Genomic DNA, 23,639 nt, shown 5'->3' with positions numbered 1-23,639 from the left:
CTCCAGGTCTGTGCTCTGGAATTGATGAGCTCCCCCCATACTTTGGGGGTCACTTTAAAGCTTCTCAGTTCCCAGGCCTCTCACATGGCGGGGGGTAAAGGAACGTTTGCGTTCCCTCAAGAAGGCAGGAGGAGAGCCGATGTTCACAGAAGTTGTTAGAGTGACCGGCTTCCAAGATGGCATGGATCCCCGGGGGGTCTCACATGGAGCCCCGTGTCACCCCCCACCAGATGGCGATTTCAAGTCTCCGCGGTGGTGGGAACCATAGCAGGAGTGGTGTGTAGCCATGTTCAGAGGCAGCGGCGCACAGAAACCAGCCATGCAGGAAGAGGAGGAGCACCAAGCAAAGAGACAGCAAGCACTCGCTGCGCACGACAGCACTACTTAATGGGCAGCTAGCCCCGGTTAGGTCAGCGTGGACACTCCCAGAGATGTTTGGGCTCACCTGTGACATGAACCGTGTGTGACAGTCCCTGAGATCTGCCTCACCTTCTGCACTCCAATTTCCAAAAGAATCTCCGTGAGCTGACGTACACACTGGAAGTAAAGTGGCGCCTTAGCTCTTGCCCCACACAACGCTGGGGACGGTGTTCTTCCTGACTCGGCAAGGAAGGTGACGTCGGGCCCCGAAGGTGGCGACCCAGGTTTCCAAACGGCGAAGCACATCACTCACAAGGGAACAGCACCAGGAAGCTCAGCTTCACACTGACTCGCCCAAGCGAACCCAGTGCCACCCTGCCTGTCCCCAGGCCCTTACGATGCCAGGCTTTCTCAGACACAAGAGTCTTACAGAGTGTGAATCAATGCTGGAATACAGATAACGTCCTCGTGGAATAATTCTTGGAAAGAGTGTGACCACAGCAAGAGCTGCTTGAGCCCCAGGAAGCCATGTCAAAACATCACCGCTGCTTCTGCTGGGGCAGGAGGTACCACTGGGCTGGACAACTGATTCGTAATTTGTTTTGGTAAAATGTTTACATTTTTTAAAAATGTGTTCTAATTAGTTACACATGACAGTAGAATGTATTTTGACACATCATACATAAATGGAGTATAACTTCTCATTCTTCTGGTTATACGTGTTGTAGAATCACACCAGTTGTATAGTCATATATGCACATGTTAATAATATTCGATTCATTCTACTGTCCTTCCTAACCCCAGACCCTCTCCTCTCCCTTCACTTCCCTCTACCTACTCCAAAGTACCTCTATTTCTCAACCCCCTTATTGTGAATTACCATCCACATATCAGAGAAAACATTCTGCCTTTGGTTTTGGGGGACTGGCTTATTTCACATAGCATAATATTCTCTAGTTCCATACATTTACCTGCAAATGTCATAATTTCATTATTTTTTAAGGTTGAGTAATATTCCATTCTGCACCATATTTTCTTTATCCATTCCTCTGTTGAAGGGCAACTAGGTTAGTTCCAAAGTTTAGCTATTGTGAATTGAGATGCTATAAACATTGATATGTCTGTGTCACTGTAGTATGTTGATTTTAAGTCCTTTGGGTATAGGCCACAGAGTGGGATAACTGGGTCAAATGGTGGTTCCATTCCAGGTTTTCTGAGGAATCTCCACACTGCTTTCCATAATGGTTGCACCAATTTACAGTCCCACCAACAATGTATGACTGTACCTTTTTCCCCACATCCTTGCCAACATTTATTGTTGCTTGTATTCTTGATAATTGCCATTCTGACTGAAGTCAGATGAAATCTTAGAGTAGTTTTGATTTCCATTTCTCTAATTGCTAGAGATGATGAACATTTTTTCATATATTTGTTGATCAATTGTAGATCTTCTTCTGTGAAGTGTCTGTTCCGTTCCTTAGCCCATTTATTGATTGGGTTATTTTTTATGTGTGTGTTGAGTTTCTTGAGTTCTTTTTATATCCTGGAGATTAGTGCTCTAGCTGAGGTGCTTGTGGTAAAGATTTTCTCCCACCCTGTAGGCTCTCTCTTCACATTATTGATTGTTTCCTTTGCTGAAAAGAAGCTTTTCAGTTTGAATCCATCCCATTTATTGATTCTTGATTTTACTTCTTGTTTTTTAGGAGTCTTTTTTAGGAAGTCAGGTCCTAAGCCAACATGATGAAGATTTGGAACTACTTTTTCTTCTAGTAGATGCAGGGTCTCTGTTCTAATGCTTAAGTCTTTGATCCACTTTGAGTTGAGTTTTGCGCAGGGTGAGAGACAGGTTTCATTTCATATTGTTACATATGGATTTCCAGTTTTCCCAGCACCATTTATTGAAGAGGCTGTCTTTTCTCCAATGATTGTTTTGCACCTTTGTCTAGGATGGGATAACTGTAGGTATGTGGGTTTGTCTCTGTCTTCTATTCTGCACCATTGGTCTACATGTCTATTTTGGTGCTATTACCATGCCGTTTTTGTTACTATTGCTCTACATTATAGTTTAAGGTCTGGTAGTGTGACATCTCCTGCTTCTCTTTTCTTGCTAAGGATTGCTTTGGCTATTCTGCATCTCTTATTTTTCCAAATGAATTTCATGATTGCCTTTTCTATTTCTATGAAGAATGTCATTGGAACTTTGATATAAATCGCATTAAATCTGTATAACACTTTTGGTAGTATGGCTATTTTGACAATATTAATTCTGCCTATCCAAGAGCATGGTAGATCTTTCCATCTTGTAAGGTTTTCTTCAATTTCTTTCTTTAGTGTTCTATGGTTTCCATTGTACAGATATTTTACCTTCCTTGTTATATTGACTCCCAAGTATTTTTTTTTTGAGGCCATGAATGTGAATGGGATTGTTTTCCTAATTTCTCTTTCAGTGGATTCATCGCTGATATATAGGAACATAGTTCACCACATCAATAGACTTAAAGACAAGAATCATATGATCATCTCATTTGACAGAATACAGCACCCTTCATGCTCAAAACACTAGAAAAACTAGGGATGGTAGGAACACACCTCAACATTGTAAAGGTAATGCAAAGCCCAAGGCCAACATGATTCTAAGTGAAGAAAAACTGAAAGCATTCCCCCTAAAAACTGGAACAAACAGGGATGTCCTCTTTTACCACTTCTGCTCAACAGAGTCCTGGGAACTCTAGTCAGCAATTAGACAGACCAAAGAAATTAAAGGGATACGAATAGGAAAAGAGGAACTCAAGCTGTCACTATTCACTGACAACATGATTCTATATCTAGAAGAGCCAAGAAAAATTCCACCAGAAAACTTCTAGAACTAATAAATGAATTCAGCAAAGTAGTAGGATACAAAATCCACACCCATAAATCCAACGCGTTCCTATACATCAATGTTTACATTTTCTGGTGACCATCTTGTAATCCTGAGAGCAAACATCCTGAACTGCGAGTCAGATCTGCTTTTGCACGTGTATCATGTGCCGCAGCAAAAGGTCAAAATCCCGTACAGGAGACCTCCACACTGTCCACAGCGCATGGCCCACAGCTGGAAACACACAGTGCGTCAGATCCTCAAAAATGCCAAGTCAAGGGCAAAAGACCACTAACCAACAGGAGCGCCACCCCAAAACAGGACCACGTGGGCAGGAGGGACACACAGCTGCACGGCCCGCAGACCTGGCGAGGAGCCCCTGGGGACAGAGCACACACGATGTCTAATTAGGGCTACACCAAAAATTTTAGCAACACCAAAAATCAACAACTTGGGTCTACACAGAGGCACCTTGAATTACAACCATAAAACCCTCTTTGTGGAAATCCAGGCGGGGTTCACCGTGCGCAGAGCCAGCTCTCAAGGGATCACAAACACGGCCTCCGAAGTCCCACCTCCACGAGGCCACTCTGGCTGAGGCTGGCGCTGACCGGGGACTGCACTGACTCCTGCTGAATACTGTTCACGTGTGTCCCCATCTGACGCCGTGCCTGCCTGCCCCACAAGTCTGGAGGCCGCTCTGCCCCGCGCCCTAGGGCTGCACTGACAGGGCCGCAGCCCAGCCGCCTGCATGGCCCAGACCAGAGCACGGCCAGCACCGCATGCACTGGGACCTGCAGGCTCGACGGCAAACGAGCACAAAGCACCTCTTGGTCTCTCCCGCACCGACTCCTCTTGGAGATGAGATTTTGGACACAGGACGTGTGGTAAAGAATTTGTCCTGGGTCAAAGAGAGCCCCTGGCTTCGCCCTCGGCTGCTGGGAGTCGGGAACCTGAGAGCTGATAGGACCATCTGTGTCCAGGGCAGGGACCCAGGCGGGATCTGGGTGGGGACCTGTTGATTCTGAGCGGGGAGGGACTTGAGGTCGAGTGCTGTCAGCCTGGAGACCGAGTCCAAGCCAGGGGCAGGGGCAGCCGAAGGCCCGGGGAAACTGGGGACACTGGACTCGGGAGCGTCCCTGGTTGGCCAGACTCCACGTGTCCTGTCACAAACAGATGCCAGGCAGACCAAGGGTCTGGACTTGCTCAGGCCTGGGGACTCAAAGGACTGCACGGCGAGGAGACAGAAGCACTGAGAATCTTAAGCTGATGTCCTCTGGTTGCTTTTTAAATGTAGCTGCCGGAAAGCTTCAAATCACATCCAGCTGCACGGTGTGTCCACCGAGCAGCACTGGTACTCACGGCTCCGGGGCTGCTGGTGCTTCACCTAATTACCTTTTCAAACGCAGCTTGAGACGACCTAAGTTTCACCCTGGCCTTTAATGCTCAGAACCACTATTACCTACGCAAACCCCACGCGTGAACATTCTCCCTTCTGCAGTCACAAAAGAAATAAGAAGCCAACGCCATAAGTTTTTCTAACCTGGGATTACTGAAATTCAATTCCGGTGTGATAACAACTAGGTAAGATTAACTAAACTGCAGCCTGAGCCGAGCCTGCTCGCCGAGATGGAATACAAAATCAAAAACCCAGAGCAGGCAGTTCCGTCAGGAAGAGGAGACGCGAACTGATCACAAACCCTTATCGCTGCATAAGGACCCTCTATATTAATTCTACAGCTGATTTCTGACAAAAAACTAATCAGCCGCACGTTGCTGAGCTGCACTTTATTGAAAAATCCACCCACTAAAGAAGTACAAAAAGGTGTGATAAAAACAACTTCACATTCAAATTTTACAAGTCCGTCCTTCAAGCCTCAGACACAAATTGATCCCTTCTTTTACGAGCGATATTACGGTGCATCTCACATCGTCACTGGGGCCACGCCACTGTTGCTGCCTTCTGGTGTCCCTTCACCTGCGTGCCCCCGAGCTTGGAGGAGGACCCCCAGGATTGGAGCGGGCATGGCAGGGCTGACCACCACAGCCGGGGAAGGGACCACCCAACTCTGAGATGTGGCCTTCCCCTTAATGAAGCAATCTCATGCGGGCTGGCTTCCACTCTAATTTTTGCTTGAAAATTCACATTTGTCCATGACAACAAATAATGCCACTCGTTTTTCTTGAAGGGACTGGCGCAGTCTGCTGGGCGTCGAGGAAGTGTCTGGTGGACGCCCAGGTCTGAGCAGCCGGGCTCTGTCCCCAGCTGGCCTCCAGGGGAAACATGGCGTCCAGGGGAGGCCGGCTCAGCCTGCAACTCAGGCAGCCAGGGAGGGCCTCTCCTGAGGACCACGGTCACACTGCCTCCACGAGGTGGCCGAGGCACTTTGGGCTTGCTTTCTGTGTCCCCGCAGGACATGCACCGGGGGTGGAGACCTGAGGACGTCATCGGAATCGCCTCGTGAGGACTTCAGTGAGGCTGGGTAAGTGGGTGGTGGTGACGGGCGGACTCCCCTTGCTGCCCCCACAGTGCAGAGGACAAACGTCACCTTGGCATTATCATGAGAGCAGGACGGACCCCCTCATGGGACCCACCTTACGGAGGCCGAGAGAACGTCCAGCTGGGACAAGGATAAGCCAGAAGCCAGAAAGCTGCGGGCCCCTCTGGTTTTGTTGCTGATTCTGAGCTTAACAACCCATGAATGTGCATAAAAAAGTTCTTGGCTGGCAGTTTTGGGTGTGGAGTGGCACCTGCCGACGGGAAGGGTGCTGTCCCTTTGCAAACCCACAGGTGGGCAGAGCTGGCCAAATGGGCTGGGACAGGGACTGGCTGCAGGCCCACCACCAGGGAACAGCTCTGTCCACGGGAGGAGCCTGAGCGTGGCCTCTTGGTTCAGTTCCGCAGGCGCCTGCTCTCCGCTGTCTTCCCTTCCCCGGCTGAGAACTCGGTCAGTCCCCCACCAGCTCACTTCCCCTGCCCGCAGTCAGAAGGATTACGAAGTCAATAAGTAAATTAACTTGCAAGTCTACCCAGTCCCGACTCTTTAAAGCTCTTCAAATCAACAGTCCACCCTGGGAGGCTCCCTCTGCCCCTGAGAGGTTGTTACTCTCAGGATACGAGGCGGCTGTAACATCTACAGCGCAGCCCGTAAATCTCCCAATCTAAGAACATAAAAAGAAAATAGACGAAACATTAAAAGCTTTGACAACTGGGCTATTTTGCAATTCGATGACAATATAAAAAAAAAAAAAAAGCCACGTTTTGAGAGTATTTGCACATTAAAAAAAAAAATCAATGCACAGGAATCATAATACACTGTCGTGAGCCCGGAGGCCCAGTCCAGGGACCCTGTCAGCTCCAATCAGACTGCGTCCCAGCCCTCCAGGGCTGCAACTCCCAGCACGACCCAAAGAACAACACAAGACAAACACGTACCCACTGTGTCTGCGCCATCTCCCTCATCGACTCCGTGAAGGCGACAGCAAATCTAGCAAATGAGCAAAAATAATGGGGACAATTAGGCCAGAATTCAATTAACGAAACTGTGAAACAGCTCCTCGGAACAAATTATGAGAGACAGGGTAAGGCACCGAATTTAAAGTGCAATCAATCTTTATTACTTGTGGTCACTGGCCATTAGGTTCAAACTCTACTCACATCAAAAAAAGTTGTGTGTGGAAGAAGTAAAGCAAATGATGCTCAAAACTCCCTATTTTTCTTGTTAATTCCATGCAAGTTCAGAGAAGCAGGGATAGAATTAAAAGCCAGAAAGCCAGGTGCAGGAGAGAAGCAGGGCCCTTAGCTAAACTCTCCCTGAGACCCCAGGGCTGTGAGGATTCAGGAGATACCCAGGGACACCTACGTGTTATTTTATCTTGTTTATTTACATGTTTATTTGGTACCAGGGATTGAATTCAGGGGTGCTCTATCGCTGAGCCACATCCCAACCCTTTTTATTTTCATTTTGAGAAAGACCCTTCCTAAATTGCTGAGGATGGTTGGCCTCGAACTTGTGATCCTCCTGCCTCTGCCTCTCAAGTGGTTGGAATCGGCCACCGTGCCCAGCACACCCGCAATTTCCTACACTTGATGCTTCTTCAGTGAACGTGCCAGGGGTTCCCAAGCTAAGAAGAGGAAGATAAGCTGTTCATCAAGTTTTTCCTTGTCGTGAAGGCCAGGGATAGTAACAGCTACCTCTTCACGGAAATGTAGAACACATTCCTAGGTGAGCTGATATAAAAATGTTCCCTTCTGCCAAGTCAGACGAGAAATTCAATCACAGTTCAAAGGGCATCCATGAAGCTACTGCTATCCACACTGGCACCACAGCCTCAGGAGATGCTGGTGCACGGCCAAGGACCAAGAAGACAAGGGCCAGGAGTCCTGGAGGCCTTCATCCCAAAGGGCGCCTGGAGTCAGAAGTCCAGGAGACCAGGCTGTGCACTGGAGCCTGCCCATCATTCCAGGTGGGCGGGCAGCATGCCCCCTCCCAGGGCGCCCTGATTCCTCCCGCCTTGGAGAGAACACTCTAGGAGCGTCTAGCCCAAAGCCCTGGGCCAGGAAGGAACTTGAAGAGAGCACTCCTTTTGTGGAAAATGTTAAAGCAACTACCTTTACACCTTGGTTGAACATTGGATTTACCCACTTTGACATGGGATTCTAGTTGTCAAAAACATCAGTAGGAAGACTACAGCTCAGGAAACCAGTGGAATTACCAGTCTCCAGCTAGTTTTGACCTAAAACACAGCAGAGCCACATAGTGCTATTATCTAATTATGCTCCTTCACTTCACGTCAGCTCTTTTGATCATTTGTTTAACAACACTTTTCCTGATATGTACCTGGATGATGGTCCTCAAAACAATTTCCCCAATTTTTCAGATACTCTTCATTTAATTTTGATATTTATGAAATAATTGCCTAATCATTACTATAATATCTACCAGCTGAGAAGTTGGTGCTAAATTCAAACGGAACACTATACTCTCTAGGAAAAAAGGGCTAACACATTGAAAAAATGTTGGATCTACACCCTACAGAAAAAATACACCCATGTAAAAAGTGTTTGCCGGAAAGCAAAACAGTCACCGTGAAGGGAGGCAAGTCCCAGACTTGGCTTCACAGAACAGTGGCTGCGTGCGTCTGCCGAGAACTCTGCAGTGCGTCTGCCGAGATCTCTTCAATGCCTCGCCCACTAACCTCAATCGATAGCCCCCAAATAAAAATCAACATGTGTCTAAATAACAACGCGATGAATAATATTAATGATGATATCATTAAGATGGATTCGCCCAGTATTCGCTTTGGTGAACAGAATCATTCTCCTTCTTTAAGACCGCGTTGTAAACCATGTCGCTCCAGAGGTCATGAGTTCGTCGAGTGTGAGGATGCCACCCCGAGAAAACCTGTAGGATGACCCTGAGGCTGGCGGGCCTTTGTCCACCGGGGGGCGCACACGGGCACGTGCCCACCGTGCCGGGCTCCCTTGTTAACAGGGAGCATCTCCACCGCACTTGGGCTCGGCGAGTCCTCAGGGAGAACAGGGTGCCTGCGCTCCGGGGGCCTTAAGGGGTGTCTGAAGACTGCACCCAGGTTGCCCAGGGAGGCTACCTGAGAGGAGAGCTCTGCCCCTGGGGGGTCCGGGCGACCTGGCTCCATAAACACGCACACCCCTGCTCCCCAGGGCTTGCTGGCCGGCAGACATCTGATGAGCTACAGAGAACTGACAACTGGTGATTTATCAGGCTGAAAATCGATTATCTGGTTGAGTTTTCTTTTGCTTTTACAGTGACACGATGATTTAGAACAGTGGGAAGGACCCTCAGGCAGTCCCTGGCTGTGGGGTTGCGCTAGACACAGGTGAGCCTCTCTCGGGGCAGCCGGTGGGTGCCTGGGAGGCCCAGTGGCACAGAGCCCGGCCCCCCGGGGCCCCCAGCGCCCGCCACCACCCTCAGAACGCGCCCCCAGCTCAGCCCTCTACCTTGGGGACACACTTCTTTCCATTTAACCTCCCCTTTTTGTTAAAATTTGCATGTGACTTCAGAGGACTTCTATGGCTGCTCTTGGTTTGGTTCTTTTTTAAAAAAATTTTTATTTGTCCCAATTAGTTGTGCATGAGAGTAGAATGCATTTATAAATCCTGCATAAACGGAGGGTAGTTTCTCATTTTTCTGCTTGTACATACTGTAGGATCACATCCGTCTGGTTCTTATTATGCATTTGTTATGCAAGGAAAATGGAGAGATTGACTTTTTCCCACTGAAACTTCCAATTTACTCCAGGTTGTCGTACAAATATCACTGCTGCTGTGGTCTGGATATGAAGCGTCCCCCGAGACTCGTGTGTCGAGGGCTCTCCCTAACACAGCCACGTCCAGAGGCGGAGTTTGGGGGCAGTGAGAGGGAATAAGGGCTCTGACCTCACGGGTGGATCCACTGATGGATTCATAATCCGAATGGACTCTTGGGAGGGGTAGAAACTGCGGGAACAGTTGAAGGGACCTTGTTGAAGGAGGGGTTCTTGGGGGCATGTCCTTAAGGACTTCATCTGGTCCCTTTCCAAAATAAATCTTCCCACCTTCAAGGGGTTGCTGTCAAGTATTTTTGTCAGTGATGAAAAAGCTGACGATACAACCTTTTTCTAAGTATACCTTGTTAAAAGACAAAGCCACAACCAATTTAGTTTAAAGCTTGCAATGGGCTTTTGTTAGATTCCAGAATCAGGAACGCCTCCGTCTGTAAACAGGGCAAGGGTTCTGATGAGCTGGGTGGTGTCGGTCGGCTTGACAGACAGACGGGAAAGGCCCAGGAAAGCGGAGAGCAGCACCATGGGTACTGAGGGACCCCCGCAGGGTTAAGGAGCGAGGACTCCCTTCGTACACGGACTCAGGCTGACTGGAATCCCCTGCTTTGGGAGAACTGGCCCATGTCACAGTCTGTCTGGATCACAGGCACTCAGCACAAGCGATACCACCTCAGTTTGGTCTGCCCGTGGTCCTGGTGAGGAGGCTGGTCCCAAATAATGCCTCATGTCAGCAACTCGGGAGGCCGAGGCAGAAGGAGCTCAAGTTCAAGGCCAACCTCACAACTTAGCAAGGCCCTAAGCAATTTAGTGAGACCCTGTCTGAAAATAAAAAATAAAAAGGGCCAGAGATGTGGCTCAGCGGCTAAGCGCCCTTGGGTTTCATGCCTGGTACCAAAAAAAGAACAATACCTGGTGCTCTTTGTTGGACACCTGGGCAGGAAGGCCGGGGGAGTGATTCCAGCTGAGGTGCTGACCACCCACCTGGGGGCAGAAACACGTGCAGGGACACTGGCGGCTGAGGGCCTGCAGCTGCTGTCCACATTCAGCAATGGGGACAGGGGCTCATCCCCCAACCCCAGGGACCCCTGCCCCGGTGCTCCCAGGGCTACCTTTGAGCAGCACCCCACAACAGCAGACAGACTTATGTCCCTAGTGCTCACGGGATGGCTGGGAGTGACAGGACTGCGTGAAAGACTGAGCCATGGCTTAGGCATCCAGCAGGGACCCGTCGTGCAAAGGACCTGCAGAGCTCGGGAAGTGACAGACAGGAGCCCTGCCAGGAGCAGCTGCTTAGATGAACCTGAGGCAAAGGGCGCCTAATTCCGGGGCTGATAAAGTTGGAGTCCACCTGTCCTCCCCCTGAGAAGCAGTGGCTGTCTTTACCGCGGGAGGAACGTTCCAAGAATGCTCACCCAGCGTTAAGTGTAGGATAAGGGCCAGGAGTCCCGTACCCTGATGATTCCCGACAAGACAAAACCAGACCCACGAGAGGGGAGAGCCTGGGAAGCTGGTTCCCGCAGTCAGACGGAAACTGCCCAGACAGTGGCTCTTCTTGGCCTGTCAGCTAATTCCATCCACATGGGTCCTGGGCGGGGCGGGAACTTCCTGGGGGTTACCTGGCTTCCTCGAGGACTCTTCCCATCACTTCCTTCTTTTCCCTGTGGTTGGCATCCTCATTTAAATCTGTTCCACCGAAGATGATCCCAAAAGGGATCCGATGACCTGGGAAACGGTGAGGGGAAGCAGAATTTAGCTTTGGAAAGGCCCCCAGCAACCCACCCGGAGGATGAACTACACTGCCATTTCCAGAGCAAGGGGCTGCGTCTCGTTGTCCGAGGTTGTGCAGCTCTCCTGAGCAGCGGGGCGTGTCTCAGCGCCACGGCCGCAGGCTGAGATTAATCACGGGACACGCCGACCAGGGTTGCCCCCGACTGTTTTTTTTGTTTTGTTTTGTTTTTCAATTAATTTGCTTTAAATTTTAACAGATGAAAAATATCGTTAGCCACTATCTATCAAAGCCAAGTTTATCATTCCTGGGAAACGAGTTCATCTGCGACCATGGAGGTTGGTAACAGAGAGAGGCGCTCCCCAATTTAGAGCTGTTGTTCATCATCGTGCCAGCCAGCAGCTGGGGGGAGGTGAGAGACAAGATCCCAACCAAGTCCTTGAGGAGCACACAGCACAGCAGGGAAGACAGATTGCAGCCACGGGACTGGAATGGGAACCAGGGGCCTGTGAGGCCGAGCACGCACGCAGGGGGGACCTTGAGAGGACAGGTGCAGGCTCCCAACGGAGGCCCAGGCTCTGGGAAGGCAGAGGGTGAGGCCATCCTGGGCTTACTCAGTAACCTCGTCACGAGCACGAATGTGCAGGCACCAATGTGCACAGATCAAGTTCAAGTGATGTGCTCCTCAGGAGCGGCTCCCCTGCTCCCCAAGAGGACTTCCCAAGGTCAACTAGAAGTTTCCAAAGCCCCTCTGTCGCCGCCCACGGCAACAATCCCACGGATATTTGTTACCACCTGCACCAACAATCTCGTGGGTATTTATCGGAGGTGGACTGGAACTGAGCTCCTTCTACTATCTTTCTCTTTAGTGCGCTGCTTTCTTGCTTGTTCGCTAGTTTATAGAGGAAGAGAGGCTTACTTGCTTTTAGAGGAAGTTTTAGAGGAAGACAGGCTTTGCTTAGAGCTTAGAGGAAGAGAGACTTTGCTTATAGAGGAAGTGCTTAGAGAAAGAGAGGCTTGCTACACTTTCAGAGAGGCTACTATTATCAGAGGAGCTATTTCTTAAAGGTCTGCTGCTTCTTCTTAGAGGTGCGTCCTGCATCCTGCGATCTTCATTCTGCCAGCTACAACCTGCATTCTGCAATCTGCCATCATCAACCTGCAACCTAGAGGTGTCTGCTTAGTCCTCCGCCCAGCAATCTATCAGAGGTGCTGCTTATCCTAGGTGCTTCCTATAGATGTGTGTCTTATATACCTAAGGCAGCCAATCAGCTTAGGATTAGCACAATTGAGGCACTCCCCTTGGTACCAATCAAGAAAGAATGAGGAATATCTGTTGACCACTAGCACAGAGGAGACATTAACTAATCAGGTAAAAGTAGATCACACCGTGTTAACACTAATTATGCGCCACCTCTTGGCCCAACGCCAGCGGCCATCTTAGGGTTACCCAAACATGTCTTTTGCACCTCTCCAGCCTGCAAACCCCACGTCAGGCCAAGTCTAACTGGAGGTCTCCTTGGGATTTCTCACACAAGCTGACCCCTTTCAGTATTTAAGGGAGGGATGCTGAAGTTTCCTTGTACTGAAGGGATCGTTTTCATTCTGGAAATGAGCAGACTCCATCTTTCTCTGTCTGTCTGGGTGACTCTCACCCTAGAATTTCACTGCTAAGAATTCAGCCTCAAGATACAGAGCAGAACAATAACGCAAATGGGTGCCAAGAAGGAGCTAGCAGAAGCAGAATCTGAGAAACAGTCTAGCTGAACACCAGTAGAGACCAGCCTTGTTTCAGGAGCTGTGTGTGTGTGTGTGTGTGTGTGTGTGTGTGTACTCAGAAAAACTGACAAAATCTGCTAAGTGCAGAAAACTAGCTAACATGCATCGGTCAACACCATATGCGTGTGGTGACGATAAACATGTTTCCCCGTGCATATGACATCTGTGCAAAGACACACAGCACAAGCTGCCATGCCTGTGGGAAGTCCTGCCAGACTGCAGGGCCTAGTGGGGTGGTATTTACGTGCATTTTACGCTATTGAGTTCCTTCCGTGAACCTGTGTGAACTTTCCCAAATACAGACAGACAGACAGAACAGCCCACGCAGTGGTTCCCGGGGTAGTGGGATCAGATCTCGAAGACGCTGGGGTGAGCGGATGGTCATCCGTGTGGGAGGATGTGCAGGTCTCTGGTGGGTAAAACAACTGCCTCAGAAATGTTCACATCCTAATTCCCAGCACCAAAGTACAGGTCACAGGGAAAGGGCACCGTAGGGCAGCCAGGATAACTGAGGTGGCGGGGAGCGGCCTGGAGATGGGAGAGACCACCTGGACTCGCCGGGTGGCCCATGGGGGACCTCGAGGTCCTGATGGGGAGGAGAGAGGCAGGCGTGGGTTGACACAGGAGCGGCCTCAACAGCAGCGCAGGCTTGGAGCCAGAGGAGGGGTGGTCAGGAGAGAGGAGGGCCCAGAGCCTCCGGAGTAGGCACAGCCTGCTGAGCCCCCGCAGCCGAGGCCTCCAGGGTTCTGGCCGCTGGAACTGTGGGCAATACACGGTGTCACCAGCACCTGTCACAGCAGCTTCAGGAGGTCCATGCACCCTATGCCACCAGGGCGTTCCCCTGGTAAAGACCGCTGCTGAGGGAGGCAAAGGAGCAGAGCGGGAAGCCTTTTTCAGCACCTGAAAAGCTGCTCTGGAGGCAAGAGCACACTTGGCAAGGAAGGCCCTGGCCTGGCTGGCCCAAAGAGCCCCCAGGGCAGTGGTGGAGGAGCGGGCTCAGCTCCAGCCAGCCCTGGGCTAGAACCAGCTCCGCCTGAACACGCAAGACTTAGACAGGCGCCCAGTCTCTGAACCCCGCCCTCTCCCTGGAGAGGGAGCCCATCCTAGTTAGCTGGTTAGCTGACAGGTGCTGAGATCTCAGGACAGACTGCACAACACACGGTGTTCCCAGCAGACCCCGCGCCGAGAGCCAGTCTCACTGTGCTTCATACCAAAGACATTTCAAATGCACCAACCAGGGATTCTCTGAACTGGGTTAGCTCTTGGAAGAACCGGGTGTGAGCTATTTATTCACCTACTTCTCTTATTTCTCAGTGCTCATGCTATTGTTAAGAAAACAAAGCCTTAAATAGGTGGCACATTAGTCTTAATAGCACGACTTTAAAAAACTCACCCATAATTGTAATCGATAAATTCTAGAAGCCCTTCTGGACCTTTTTCTTTTTTTCCCCTGCAGCATGATGTATAGAAAGTGTGTTTGCGAAGCTATTTTTATTAGTGTACAGGTTCACGGTGTTTTGAAATACGTGCCCATCGTGGAAAAGCTGGATGGAGCTAATTAACATACACGGTACCCCGCAGACCTGTCATGGTGCGGTAGGGACATAAAATCTGCTCTCCAGCCACATTCAAGATATAACCCGTCGCTGTTAACTACAGTCAACTTTCTGTACCGCAGATCTCTCGAGTCTCCTCCTCCTGACTAAGCGAAGTTACAGGGTTTACCAACAGCTCCCCGATGACCCCGCCGCAGCCCCTCGAACCATCGATTCACTCTCTGCCTCTGGGGACCCCACTTTTCAGATGCACAGGTAAGTGGGCTCCCGGGGCATTTCTCTTTCTGTGCCTGGCTCTTCTCACTTAACAGAGCATCCGTCAGATTCATCCAGGTGTTTGCAAACGGGAGGGTTTTCAAAGCTAGAATCCCACAGGTACATACACCACATTTTCTTGATTGTCCATCTGCTGATGGACACTGAGGTCAATTCTGCATCTTGGCTATTGTGACCGACGCTTCAGTGAACATGGGGTGCAGATATCCTAAAAAAATAGGGTAGGCCCTCTCCAAAAGTGTATGCAGGGGTCTACACACCAGTACGTGGCTAAGAGCTGAGGGGAAAAGGGAAGACGCAGCCTTCCTTGACCAACCGTACTGTAGAAGAGCATTTGAGGACAGAAGAGAAGGTCTTAACGTCTTGTTGGGTGAGCATAGATATAACTGAATTATGATATGGCTGCCATTTTTTAAATACCCACAAACTGCAGAGGGAGAAGCCAGAGGTTGGGATGGAGAGAGAGCCAGGCTTCGCCTCCTCCACTTCCTCTGCTCAAAGGCAGAGCAGGGGCGGGCGCAGCATGTGCCGAGCCTCCTTCCTGCTCAGTCACCTGGCCCTGTCTGCTGCCCTGTTGGGTCCAAGCCTGAGCATATTTCCTACAGAGGAGGGCTTCAGTCACGCAGGACAGCCAGCATCACACAAAGTGGCCAGTTGCCTCTCGCACACGGTTAAGGCCCGTAAAAGAGAGGCCAGAAAGCCGGGCGGCAGGGCTGTCACAGCCGGAAGGCAAACAGCCACAGGACCCCTCTTTAAACACTCGACAGGCTGATTGCCACGTGGAAGAATCTTCCACAGACAGACCCAGAGGGAGCACTGAATGCCACCTGCTACTTCAAAGCTCATACTCATATAGTTCTCTGAAACACGCGCGCTAAGCCTGCAGCCTCGCTGTGATGCAAACTCTGGGGTGCTAAGGCGCTATTTCCTACCGCCCGCATATTCATCCTGGCAACTTTATTTCCCTAGTCATGCCCTCGGCAAATACTGATTCTAAACAGAAAAGTGACCTTGCACTTGTCGGGGTCGTTAAGGTCTTGCCTGTATTAAACACACACAGCCATGGGAACCTGGCTGGTTTGCATCCAGAGACCTGAATCGAGAGCTGACAAGTGCACATACCCTCAGAGCACGGCTAGAAAATGCTCAAGCAAATGAGACGAACCAAAAGAATAGGCAGACATCTGTCCATCAATCCGTTGTTTGTCGTTGAGGCAGGGGTGGGAAGAGGATGCAATCCTTGGACCGCAGAGGAAATGATCTTATAATACTGTCAGGTAGGAACAAGTGACTGAACTGAGTCTGATGTGACAACCCACCCTGCACAGGGAACGTGGTGGGAGGGTCAGCGCAGCACTCTAATGATTTCTGTGGTGCTCGGCACATTGTCACCAGCCCCCAAACACCTTTTGAAGGAGCTGCAAGTTTACGTGGTAAGGGTGCATCTTTTTTGCTAACTTAATTTTGAATAAAAAGGTAAGGCAAATGGAACCAAATCACCCACAGACACTGGTCATTTCTGCGTAAAACTGCAGGGGCCAGATTTTCTTCCTTGCCTTTTTCTGTAGTTTCCAAATCACTTACCGATGTAATTTTAAAAATCAGTGAATTCATGTATTTAATAAAGGACTATAAAAGTTTCATGGTGCATCCATGGGGTGGAACTGTTGGCCAGGCAATTAGTAACAGGTGCAGCTCCTCTTAACGTGCAGACCCAGCCTGGGAGCCCCTGGACACGCGGGCCTGTGGAAGCCTCCGGGCACTGGGATGCTCTTCTCACGAACCAGGCTTCCCTAGGTTTGCAGGCGATGGTACTCGGTTTGACTCTTAAAAACCCCTGGGCAGGATGATGTTTGATTTCCACAACGAGAACAATTTGCAACAGATGAACAGATGAAAGTTGAACCAATATACTCCAAGGGGTGATGCCTTGGTTCTTGAAATTCGTGAGGTTGTGCAATAACATTGATTTGTCCTCAGGTTGGTCAGGTTGTGGGGGGCAGGCCTTGCACCCCACAACTCTTCAGAGAAGCAAACCTAACTTCCGATGTCTTCGCGTTTGTTGAAACAGAGGTCAAGGAGGGTAAAATCGAAAAGAACTGAAGTTTCAAAGAAAAAAACAGCAATTTGACTAAAGTAAGGGGAATAGGTCCTTGCTCGTTTGCTAGCAGAACATGAACTGGAATAACCTTTCTGGGTAGCAATTTGTCAGTGTCAATCAAAAAAAAAAAAAAATACTGCCCCTTGGCCTACAAGTTTACCTAGGAATTAGTGCTACTGATAGCTCTCATAATGAAGTGAAGACATTTAATCAAAGGCACTGCCACATTGCTTAGAACAGCAAAACTCAGACTTCTAATAAATATGTGCATTCTTACAGTGGAATTCAGGTTGAGTAAGCCTAATCCGAAAATCCAAAATAGGAAATGTTCCAAAATCAGAAGCTTTTTGAAGTCACAAGATGGCAAATTTCAATTCTGACCTTATGTAACAGATCACCAATGAGAGGCAGGCACACTACAAATACTCTATAAAATTACCTTCAGGTCATTAAATAAGGTGTATAGGAATCCTACACCTTGGGACTCATCCCCCAAATGTTTCATTATGGATAGGCAAATATTCTACAATTTAAAAAGTCTGAAATCCAAAACACTTCTGTCCCAAGCATTTCAGAAAAGGAACACTCAAATGATACCTCACAGCCACTGAGAGCCAGGCCGATGTAACCATGCAATTTGGAAATGTACAGAATAACCCTGCTTGTAGGAATACAATATATTCCACGTGTGTGTAGGGAAAGCCACTTGCAAGAAACGCCCAGGATAATTTCACAGACAACAATACATCGCGCAGCCAGAAGAACACCAGACTCTGTGGAGGGGCTTGACAGCAGCCAGGACCACCCGCAAGAGGGGCAGAGCTTCCGGCTCCAGGAGGGAAGTACTCGTGACCCGTCCTGGGATAAACCTCGAGCTCTGCTAAGTCCTACTGCACGGAGAAGAGAATTCAGGTCCCACACTTGTTCACAGAGAAACCCTCTCCGGGAGTCCCACCTTCGGAAGCAGGGTGCTCGCTTCTGGGATGCAATCACTTCTGATAGTTGGGGTCCCAGAAACAGGACAGCAGATACGCTCTCAAAAGTTCACGTGCTAAGACGCCTGTGCCAAGACATGCACCGCAGTGGCTGAAGTAGAAGAAATTCAGTTTAATGTCTATTAACTGAATGCTTCAGACCACGGCGGTAGAGTTGCCAGGGAAGGAAGTTCCCAGGGACACAGACACCCCATCTGTGTTGTCCGAAGGAGGGGCATCTACACAGACGTGAAAAGGCCTACGTGGTGGCCGGCCTCCAGGGGTCGCCACCTCACACACACCTGGGTAGGACCACGCCATCAGTGCCACGTAACCAACGGGGCTCGTGTTGGGCAGTTCCTGGGGCTGGGTGGTGGAAGACAAAGTGGCCGCATTCTCTCTTGGATTGCTCTCTCTGGGAGAAGCTGGCCACCGTGTCTGAGGAGAGGGGCAGCCCGTGGAGAAGCCCATGTCTCCTGCCCACCAGTGACAGAGCCACAATCATGGACATGGTCCTCCAGCTGCCCAGGGTGACCACAGCTCCCCAGAGCCCCTGGGACAGAATGCCTGGCCAGGCTGCCGGCAAGCATGTTGCTGTGAGCAGCCAGTTTGGGGGTGACAGGTTGCACAGTAGTAGACAACCAATGCAGTGGATGTTCTTCTAGAAGAATCCACATGGAAAATGGGAGCTGGCGGCCTCAGGGGAGGACGAATGAGGTGGAGGGGATAAGGGGCAGGAAAGAGATCCCTTCCCACGCCACACCCCACGGTCATGCTTGACTCTCAGCTGGGGGACTGTTTCACCAAGCACACTTACAACCTCAAAAAATAAAAGAGAGCACAAGAGTAGAATGTACCAACCCGGGAAGACAGCATCCCAAGAGGCTCCGCTTCCCATGCACAGCGGCAGGAGAGAGGAGGAGGACCTCACCTCACCCTCAGCAGTGAAACTTCAGAACGCTTCGGAAACTTCACACATTTTGCTATCCTAGCACAAGTGTTGTGATAAAGGTTTTCTGCAAGTGACTGCCCTTCCCCGAACACCCAGCATAAAAGGCACCTTCAACACCATCAAAGCCTACCAACCAAGGAAAGCCCAGGACCAGACCAGTTCTCAGCCGAGCGCTACAAGACCTTCAAAGAAGAATTAATACCAAACTTCTCAAGTTATTCCATAGAAAAGGAGGGAACCCTTCCAAACTCATTTTATGAGGCTAATATCACTCTGATACCTAAACCAGACAAAGACATCAAGGAAAGAAAACTTCAGACCAATATCCCTCACGAACACAGACACAAAAATTTCTCAATAAAATTCTTGTAAATTGCATAAAAAAAATTAAAAAGATAGTGCACCATGATCAAGTGGGGTTCATCTCTGGAATGAAAGGTTGATTCAATGTATGGAAATCAATAAATGTAAAACATGACATGGATAGATTTAAAGACAAGAATCATATGATTATCTCAATAGATGCAGAGAAAGCATTTGACAAAATACAGCACCTCTTCCTGTTCAAAACACTAGAAAAACTAGGGTAGTAGGAACATACCTCAACATTATAAAAGTTATCTATGTGAAGTCCATGGCCAACATCATTCTAAATGCAGAAATATTGAAAGCACTCCCTCTAAAAACTGGAACAAGGCAGGGATGCCCTCTTTCACCACTTCTATTCAACATAGTCCTGGAAACTCGAGCCAGAGCAATCAGGCAGATAAAAGAAATGAAAGGGATATGAATAGGAAAAGAAGAACTCAAACTATCACTATTTGCCAATGACATTATTCTATATTTAGAAGATCCAAATAATTCCACCAGAAAACTTCTAGAACTCATAAATTAATTTGGCAAAGTAGCAGGATATAAAATCAACACCCATAAATCAAATGCATTTCTCTACATAAGCAACAAATCCACTGCCAGAGAAATTAGGAAAAGTACTCCATTCACAAAAGCCTCAACAAAAATAATTGGGAATCAATCTAACAAAAGAGGCGAAAGACCTCTACAATGAGAACTACACAACACTAAAGAAAGAAATTAAAGAAGACCTTAGAAGATGGTGCTTTTGGATAGGCAGAATTTATATTGTCAAAATGGATATACTACCAAAAGTGTTGTACAGGTTCAATGCAATTCCTATTAAAATCCAAATGGCATTCTTCATAGAAATAGGAAAAGCAATCATGAAATTCATTTGGAAAAATAAGAGACCCAGAATAGCCAAAGCAATCCTTAGCAAGAAAAGTGAAGCAGGAGGAATCACAATACCAGACCATAAACTATACTATGGAGCAATAGTAACAAAAATGGCATGTTATTGGCACCAAAATAGACATGGAGATCAATGGTACAAAATAGAAGACACAAAGAAAAATCCACATAAATACAGTTATCTCATATTAGACAAAGGTGTCAAAAATATACTTTGGAGAAAAGATAACTTCTTCAACAAATGGTGTTGGGAAGACTGGAAATCCATATACAGCAAAATTAAATTAAACTCTATCTCTCACCCTGCACAAAACTCAACTCAAAGTGGATCAGAGACTTAGGTACTAAAATAGAGACCCTGAGCCTAATAGAAGAAAAAGTAGGCCCAAATCTTCATCATGTCGGCCTAGGACCTGACTTCCTTAACAAGACTCCTAAAGCGCAAGAAATAAAATTAAGAATTAATAAATGGGATGGATTCAAACTAAAAAGGTTCTTCTCAGCAAAGGAAACAATAATGTGAAGAAAGAGCCTACAGAATAGGAGAAAATCTTTACCACACATACCTCAGATACAGCACTAATCTCCAAGATATATAAAGAACTCAAAAAACTTAAAATCAAATAACCCAATCAATAAATGGACTAAGGAACTGAATAGACATTTCACAGAAGAAGAAATAACAATCGATCAACAAACATGAAAAAAAGTTCATCATCTCTTGCAATCAGAGAAATGCAAATCAAAACTGCTCTAAGATTTCATCTCGCTCCAGTCAGAATGGCAATTATTAAGAATACAAGCAACAATAAGTGTTGGCAAGGATGTGGGGAAAAGGGTTCACTCATACATTGTTGGTAGGACTGCAGATTGGTGCAACCACTTTGGAAAGCAGTATGGACGGCGATTCCGAAGAAAACTTGGAATGAAACCACCATTTGACCCAGTTATCCCACTCCTTATTTCTACTCAAAGGACTTAAAATCAGTCACGTCAATGTTTATAGCAGCTCAACTCACAACAGCAAAACTATGAAACCAATGCAGGTGCCCTTCAATAGATGAATGGAAAGAAAATGTAGTACATGTACACCATGGAATATTACTCAGCCTTAAAGAAGAATGAAATTATGGCATTTGTAGATAAATGGATAGAACTGGAGAATATGATGCTAAGTGAAAGAAGCCAATCTCCCAAAACCAAAGGCCGAATGTTTTCTCTGATAAGTGGATGCCGATCCATAGTGGGGGATGGTAGATTGAGACAGACATTATCCTATGTACATGTATGAAAAGAATTTTTTTAAAAAATCACTGTCAAAAACAGTTAATGTAAATAAATAAAAGTTAAAAAATAAAAAAATGAAAAATAAATGGCACCTTCACCAGGCCACCTAATTCAAGTTTGGGGACAGTCCCTTCTGGCTCAACTAACACAGAACACCTGTCCTCCCCCACCTCGGGAAGCCAGACGAGCTAGGAGAGTTACAAAACCCACTACCTGCAATAAGGTCCAGAGTGAAATGGGAGAAAACAAGGACAATGTGCCCATCCTCTGGGTGTCCCAGGGAGCAGCCCTCAGGACTCCCGAGGGTGAGAGCATCCTCTCTGGGTCGTGCTGCCGCTGACCTCACTCTTGACGACGGAGAGCGCACCCTCCGCCACCCTGTGAGCCGGTCTGCAGCTCTGCATCAGGCAGAGATGTCAATCACTTCTGTCCAGTACAAAAGAGCCCCAGAGCACATGCCCCAGGACCGAATGGACCTTCATTCCTTTTGCAACTGATTTATTGATCTCATTCTGACATTTCGTCCTAAATCGCCTGTTTAAGCCCAGTTCTCACAAAGGGTCTATGTGAGCTTCAGCATCCTAGCGGGTTCCTCATTAATTAAGCTGAATTAAAACCTTTCATAATACTCATGATTAGAAAAGAACTCCATTTTTAGCTTTTGAAATTTATACTTTGAAATAGGAATACACCTGAAAAAGGTCAGGACGGCACTCTTCACACAGCAAAAAACAGTTTCAAAGTCCATTTGTTCTGTGTTGGCACAGTGACCACGTTTTAGAAAATTGCTCAGTAGAAAAACAAAGTGAAGAGCTCATTGAACTCCCTCCATCGGTGAACGGGACAAACAGGGCACACGGTTGTGCACATTCTGGACATTGCAGGTGCTCTTGGCTTACAGCATTTCTACTTTGAATTTCACTTTGAAAGAGTGTATTTGTCAGCTTTTTCATTGCTGAGACCAAAAGGCCCCAAAAGAGCAATGTAGAGGAGGGAAGGTTGATTTGGGGCTCATGGTTCAGAGGTCTCAGTCTGTGGTCAGCCGCCTCCATTGCTCTGGGCCTGCGATGGTCAGACAGAACATCACTGTGGAAGGGGAAAGCCGCTCAGGACACAGCAACCAGGAAGCAGAGAGCTCTTCTCACCAGGAGCAAAATATAAACCCCAAAGGCATGCCCCCAGGGACCCACCTCCTCCAGCCACACCCCACCTGCCTCCAGTTACCACCAAGTTAATCCTTTCAAGTGGATCAATCCACTGACTAGGTTACGACTTTCCTGATTTGATCACTTCCCCTCTGAACTTTCTCACGTTGTCTCGCACATGAGCTTCTGGTGGCTAGCTCATAGCTAAACCATCACAAAGAGCAAGAGGGTCACCTTGCAAAAGTCTGCCTCCCCTGTAGAGGTGAAGAGCCAGGGCTGCCTCCAAGTTCTCAGCCGCAATGAGGTCTGCGATTTCAGAGGGGCTTTCAAAGTCGAAGGCATCTTTCAGAAGGCACTCGTGTCCAGCGGCTTCCAGATGGTCCCTAGGTCAAAAACAGAGAGACAGGAGAAGATGGGAGAAAGGCTGACAGGCCACGGGTCACTCCCGTGATTAGGATTTTAAGTCGATTCTATGAATAATATTTATTTAATGAATTGCCCTTTATAGGAAATTGGCTTTGAAACCCAGAAGGAGGCTCAGAGTCCATGACAACAGTATTCATGCCCTAGTCCTTGACACACTGGACTGCAGCCAGGACCAAGGCCAGAGGACCAAAGGCTAATGTAGGCTGGCTGGCCACGCTTCAGACATGGAGTCCACCCTGCCATCTCCAGCGACATGTGCTGACCAAGAGAGAGCCTTCTCTGTTTCTTTGATTCCACATGTCACTTTTTTCTCCTGTCCCTTCGTTGTGAATTGTACCCCAAATTCGTCTTCAGGTCTCTGTTACTCATTTCTTAAAAAGGACTTCAAAAGTCACATATTATAACTTCAAAAACTACTTTCTGGCTCTTCCTTTCTACCTTCAAAAAGAAATGTCTTTCAAACAGGACTCTTCCTTCCTCCCCATTTTAACTCAGTTCCTGGTAACATGAATCACAGATACAAATTTGGTAAGCAAAAGAGAACTGTTCTAGATGGTACCAAAAGCAGGAATAAGATAAAAAGACAAATGAGAAACTGGGAAATAAAAACCTACTATTTACAACACAT

At 48.1% G+C, this 23,639-nt stretch overlaps 1 protein-coding gene across 1 annotated transcript in view; it reads right to left on the bottom strand.

The window, feature by feature from the left end:
* Glt1d1 (glycosyltransferase 1 domain containing 1) overlaps positions 1–23,639 on the bottom strand; it is an 80,363-nt gene that overhangs the window by 45,475 nt on the left and 11,249 nt on the right. The window contains exons 2-4 of the mRNA XM_047562591.1: positions 22,820–22,968; positions 11,140–11,245; positions 6,657–6,708 (exon numbers count right to left, since the gene is read on the bottom strand). Of these exons, the coding sequence (XP_047418547.1) occupies positions 6,657–6,708; positions 11,140–11,245; positions 22,820–22,968 (307 nt within the window). The remainder of the gene's footprint in view (positions 1–6,656; positions 6,709–11,139; positions 11,246–22,819; positions 22,969–23,639) is intronic.

Source organism: Sciurus carolinensis, chromosome 8 (genome assembly GCF_902686445.1).
Source record: "Sciurus carolinensis chromosome 8, mSciCar1.2, whole genome shotgun sequence".
Taxonomy (NCBI): Eukaryota; Metazoa; Chordata; class Mammalia; order Rodentia; family Sciuridae; genus Sciurus; species Sciurus carolinensis.
This window is presented reverse-complemented; position numbering and strand designations above follow the sequence as displayed.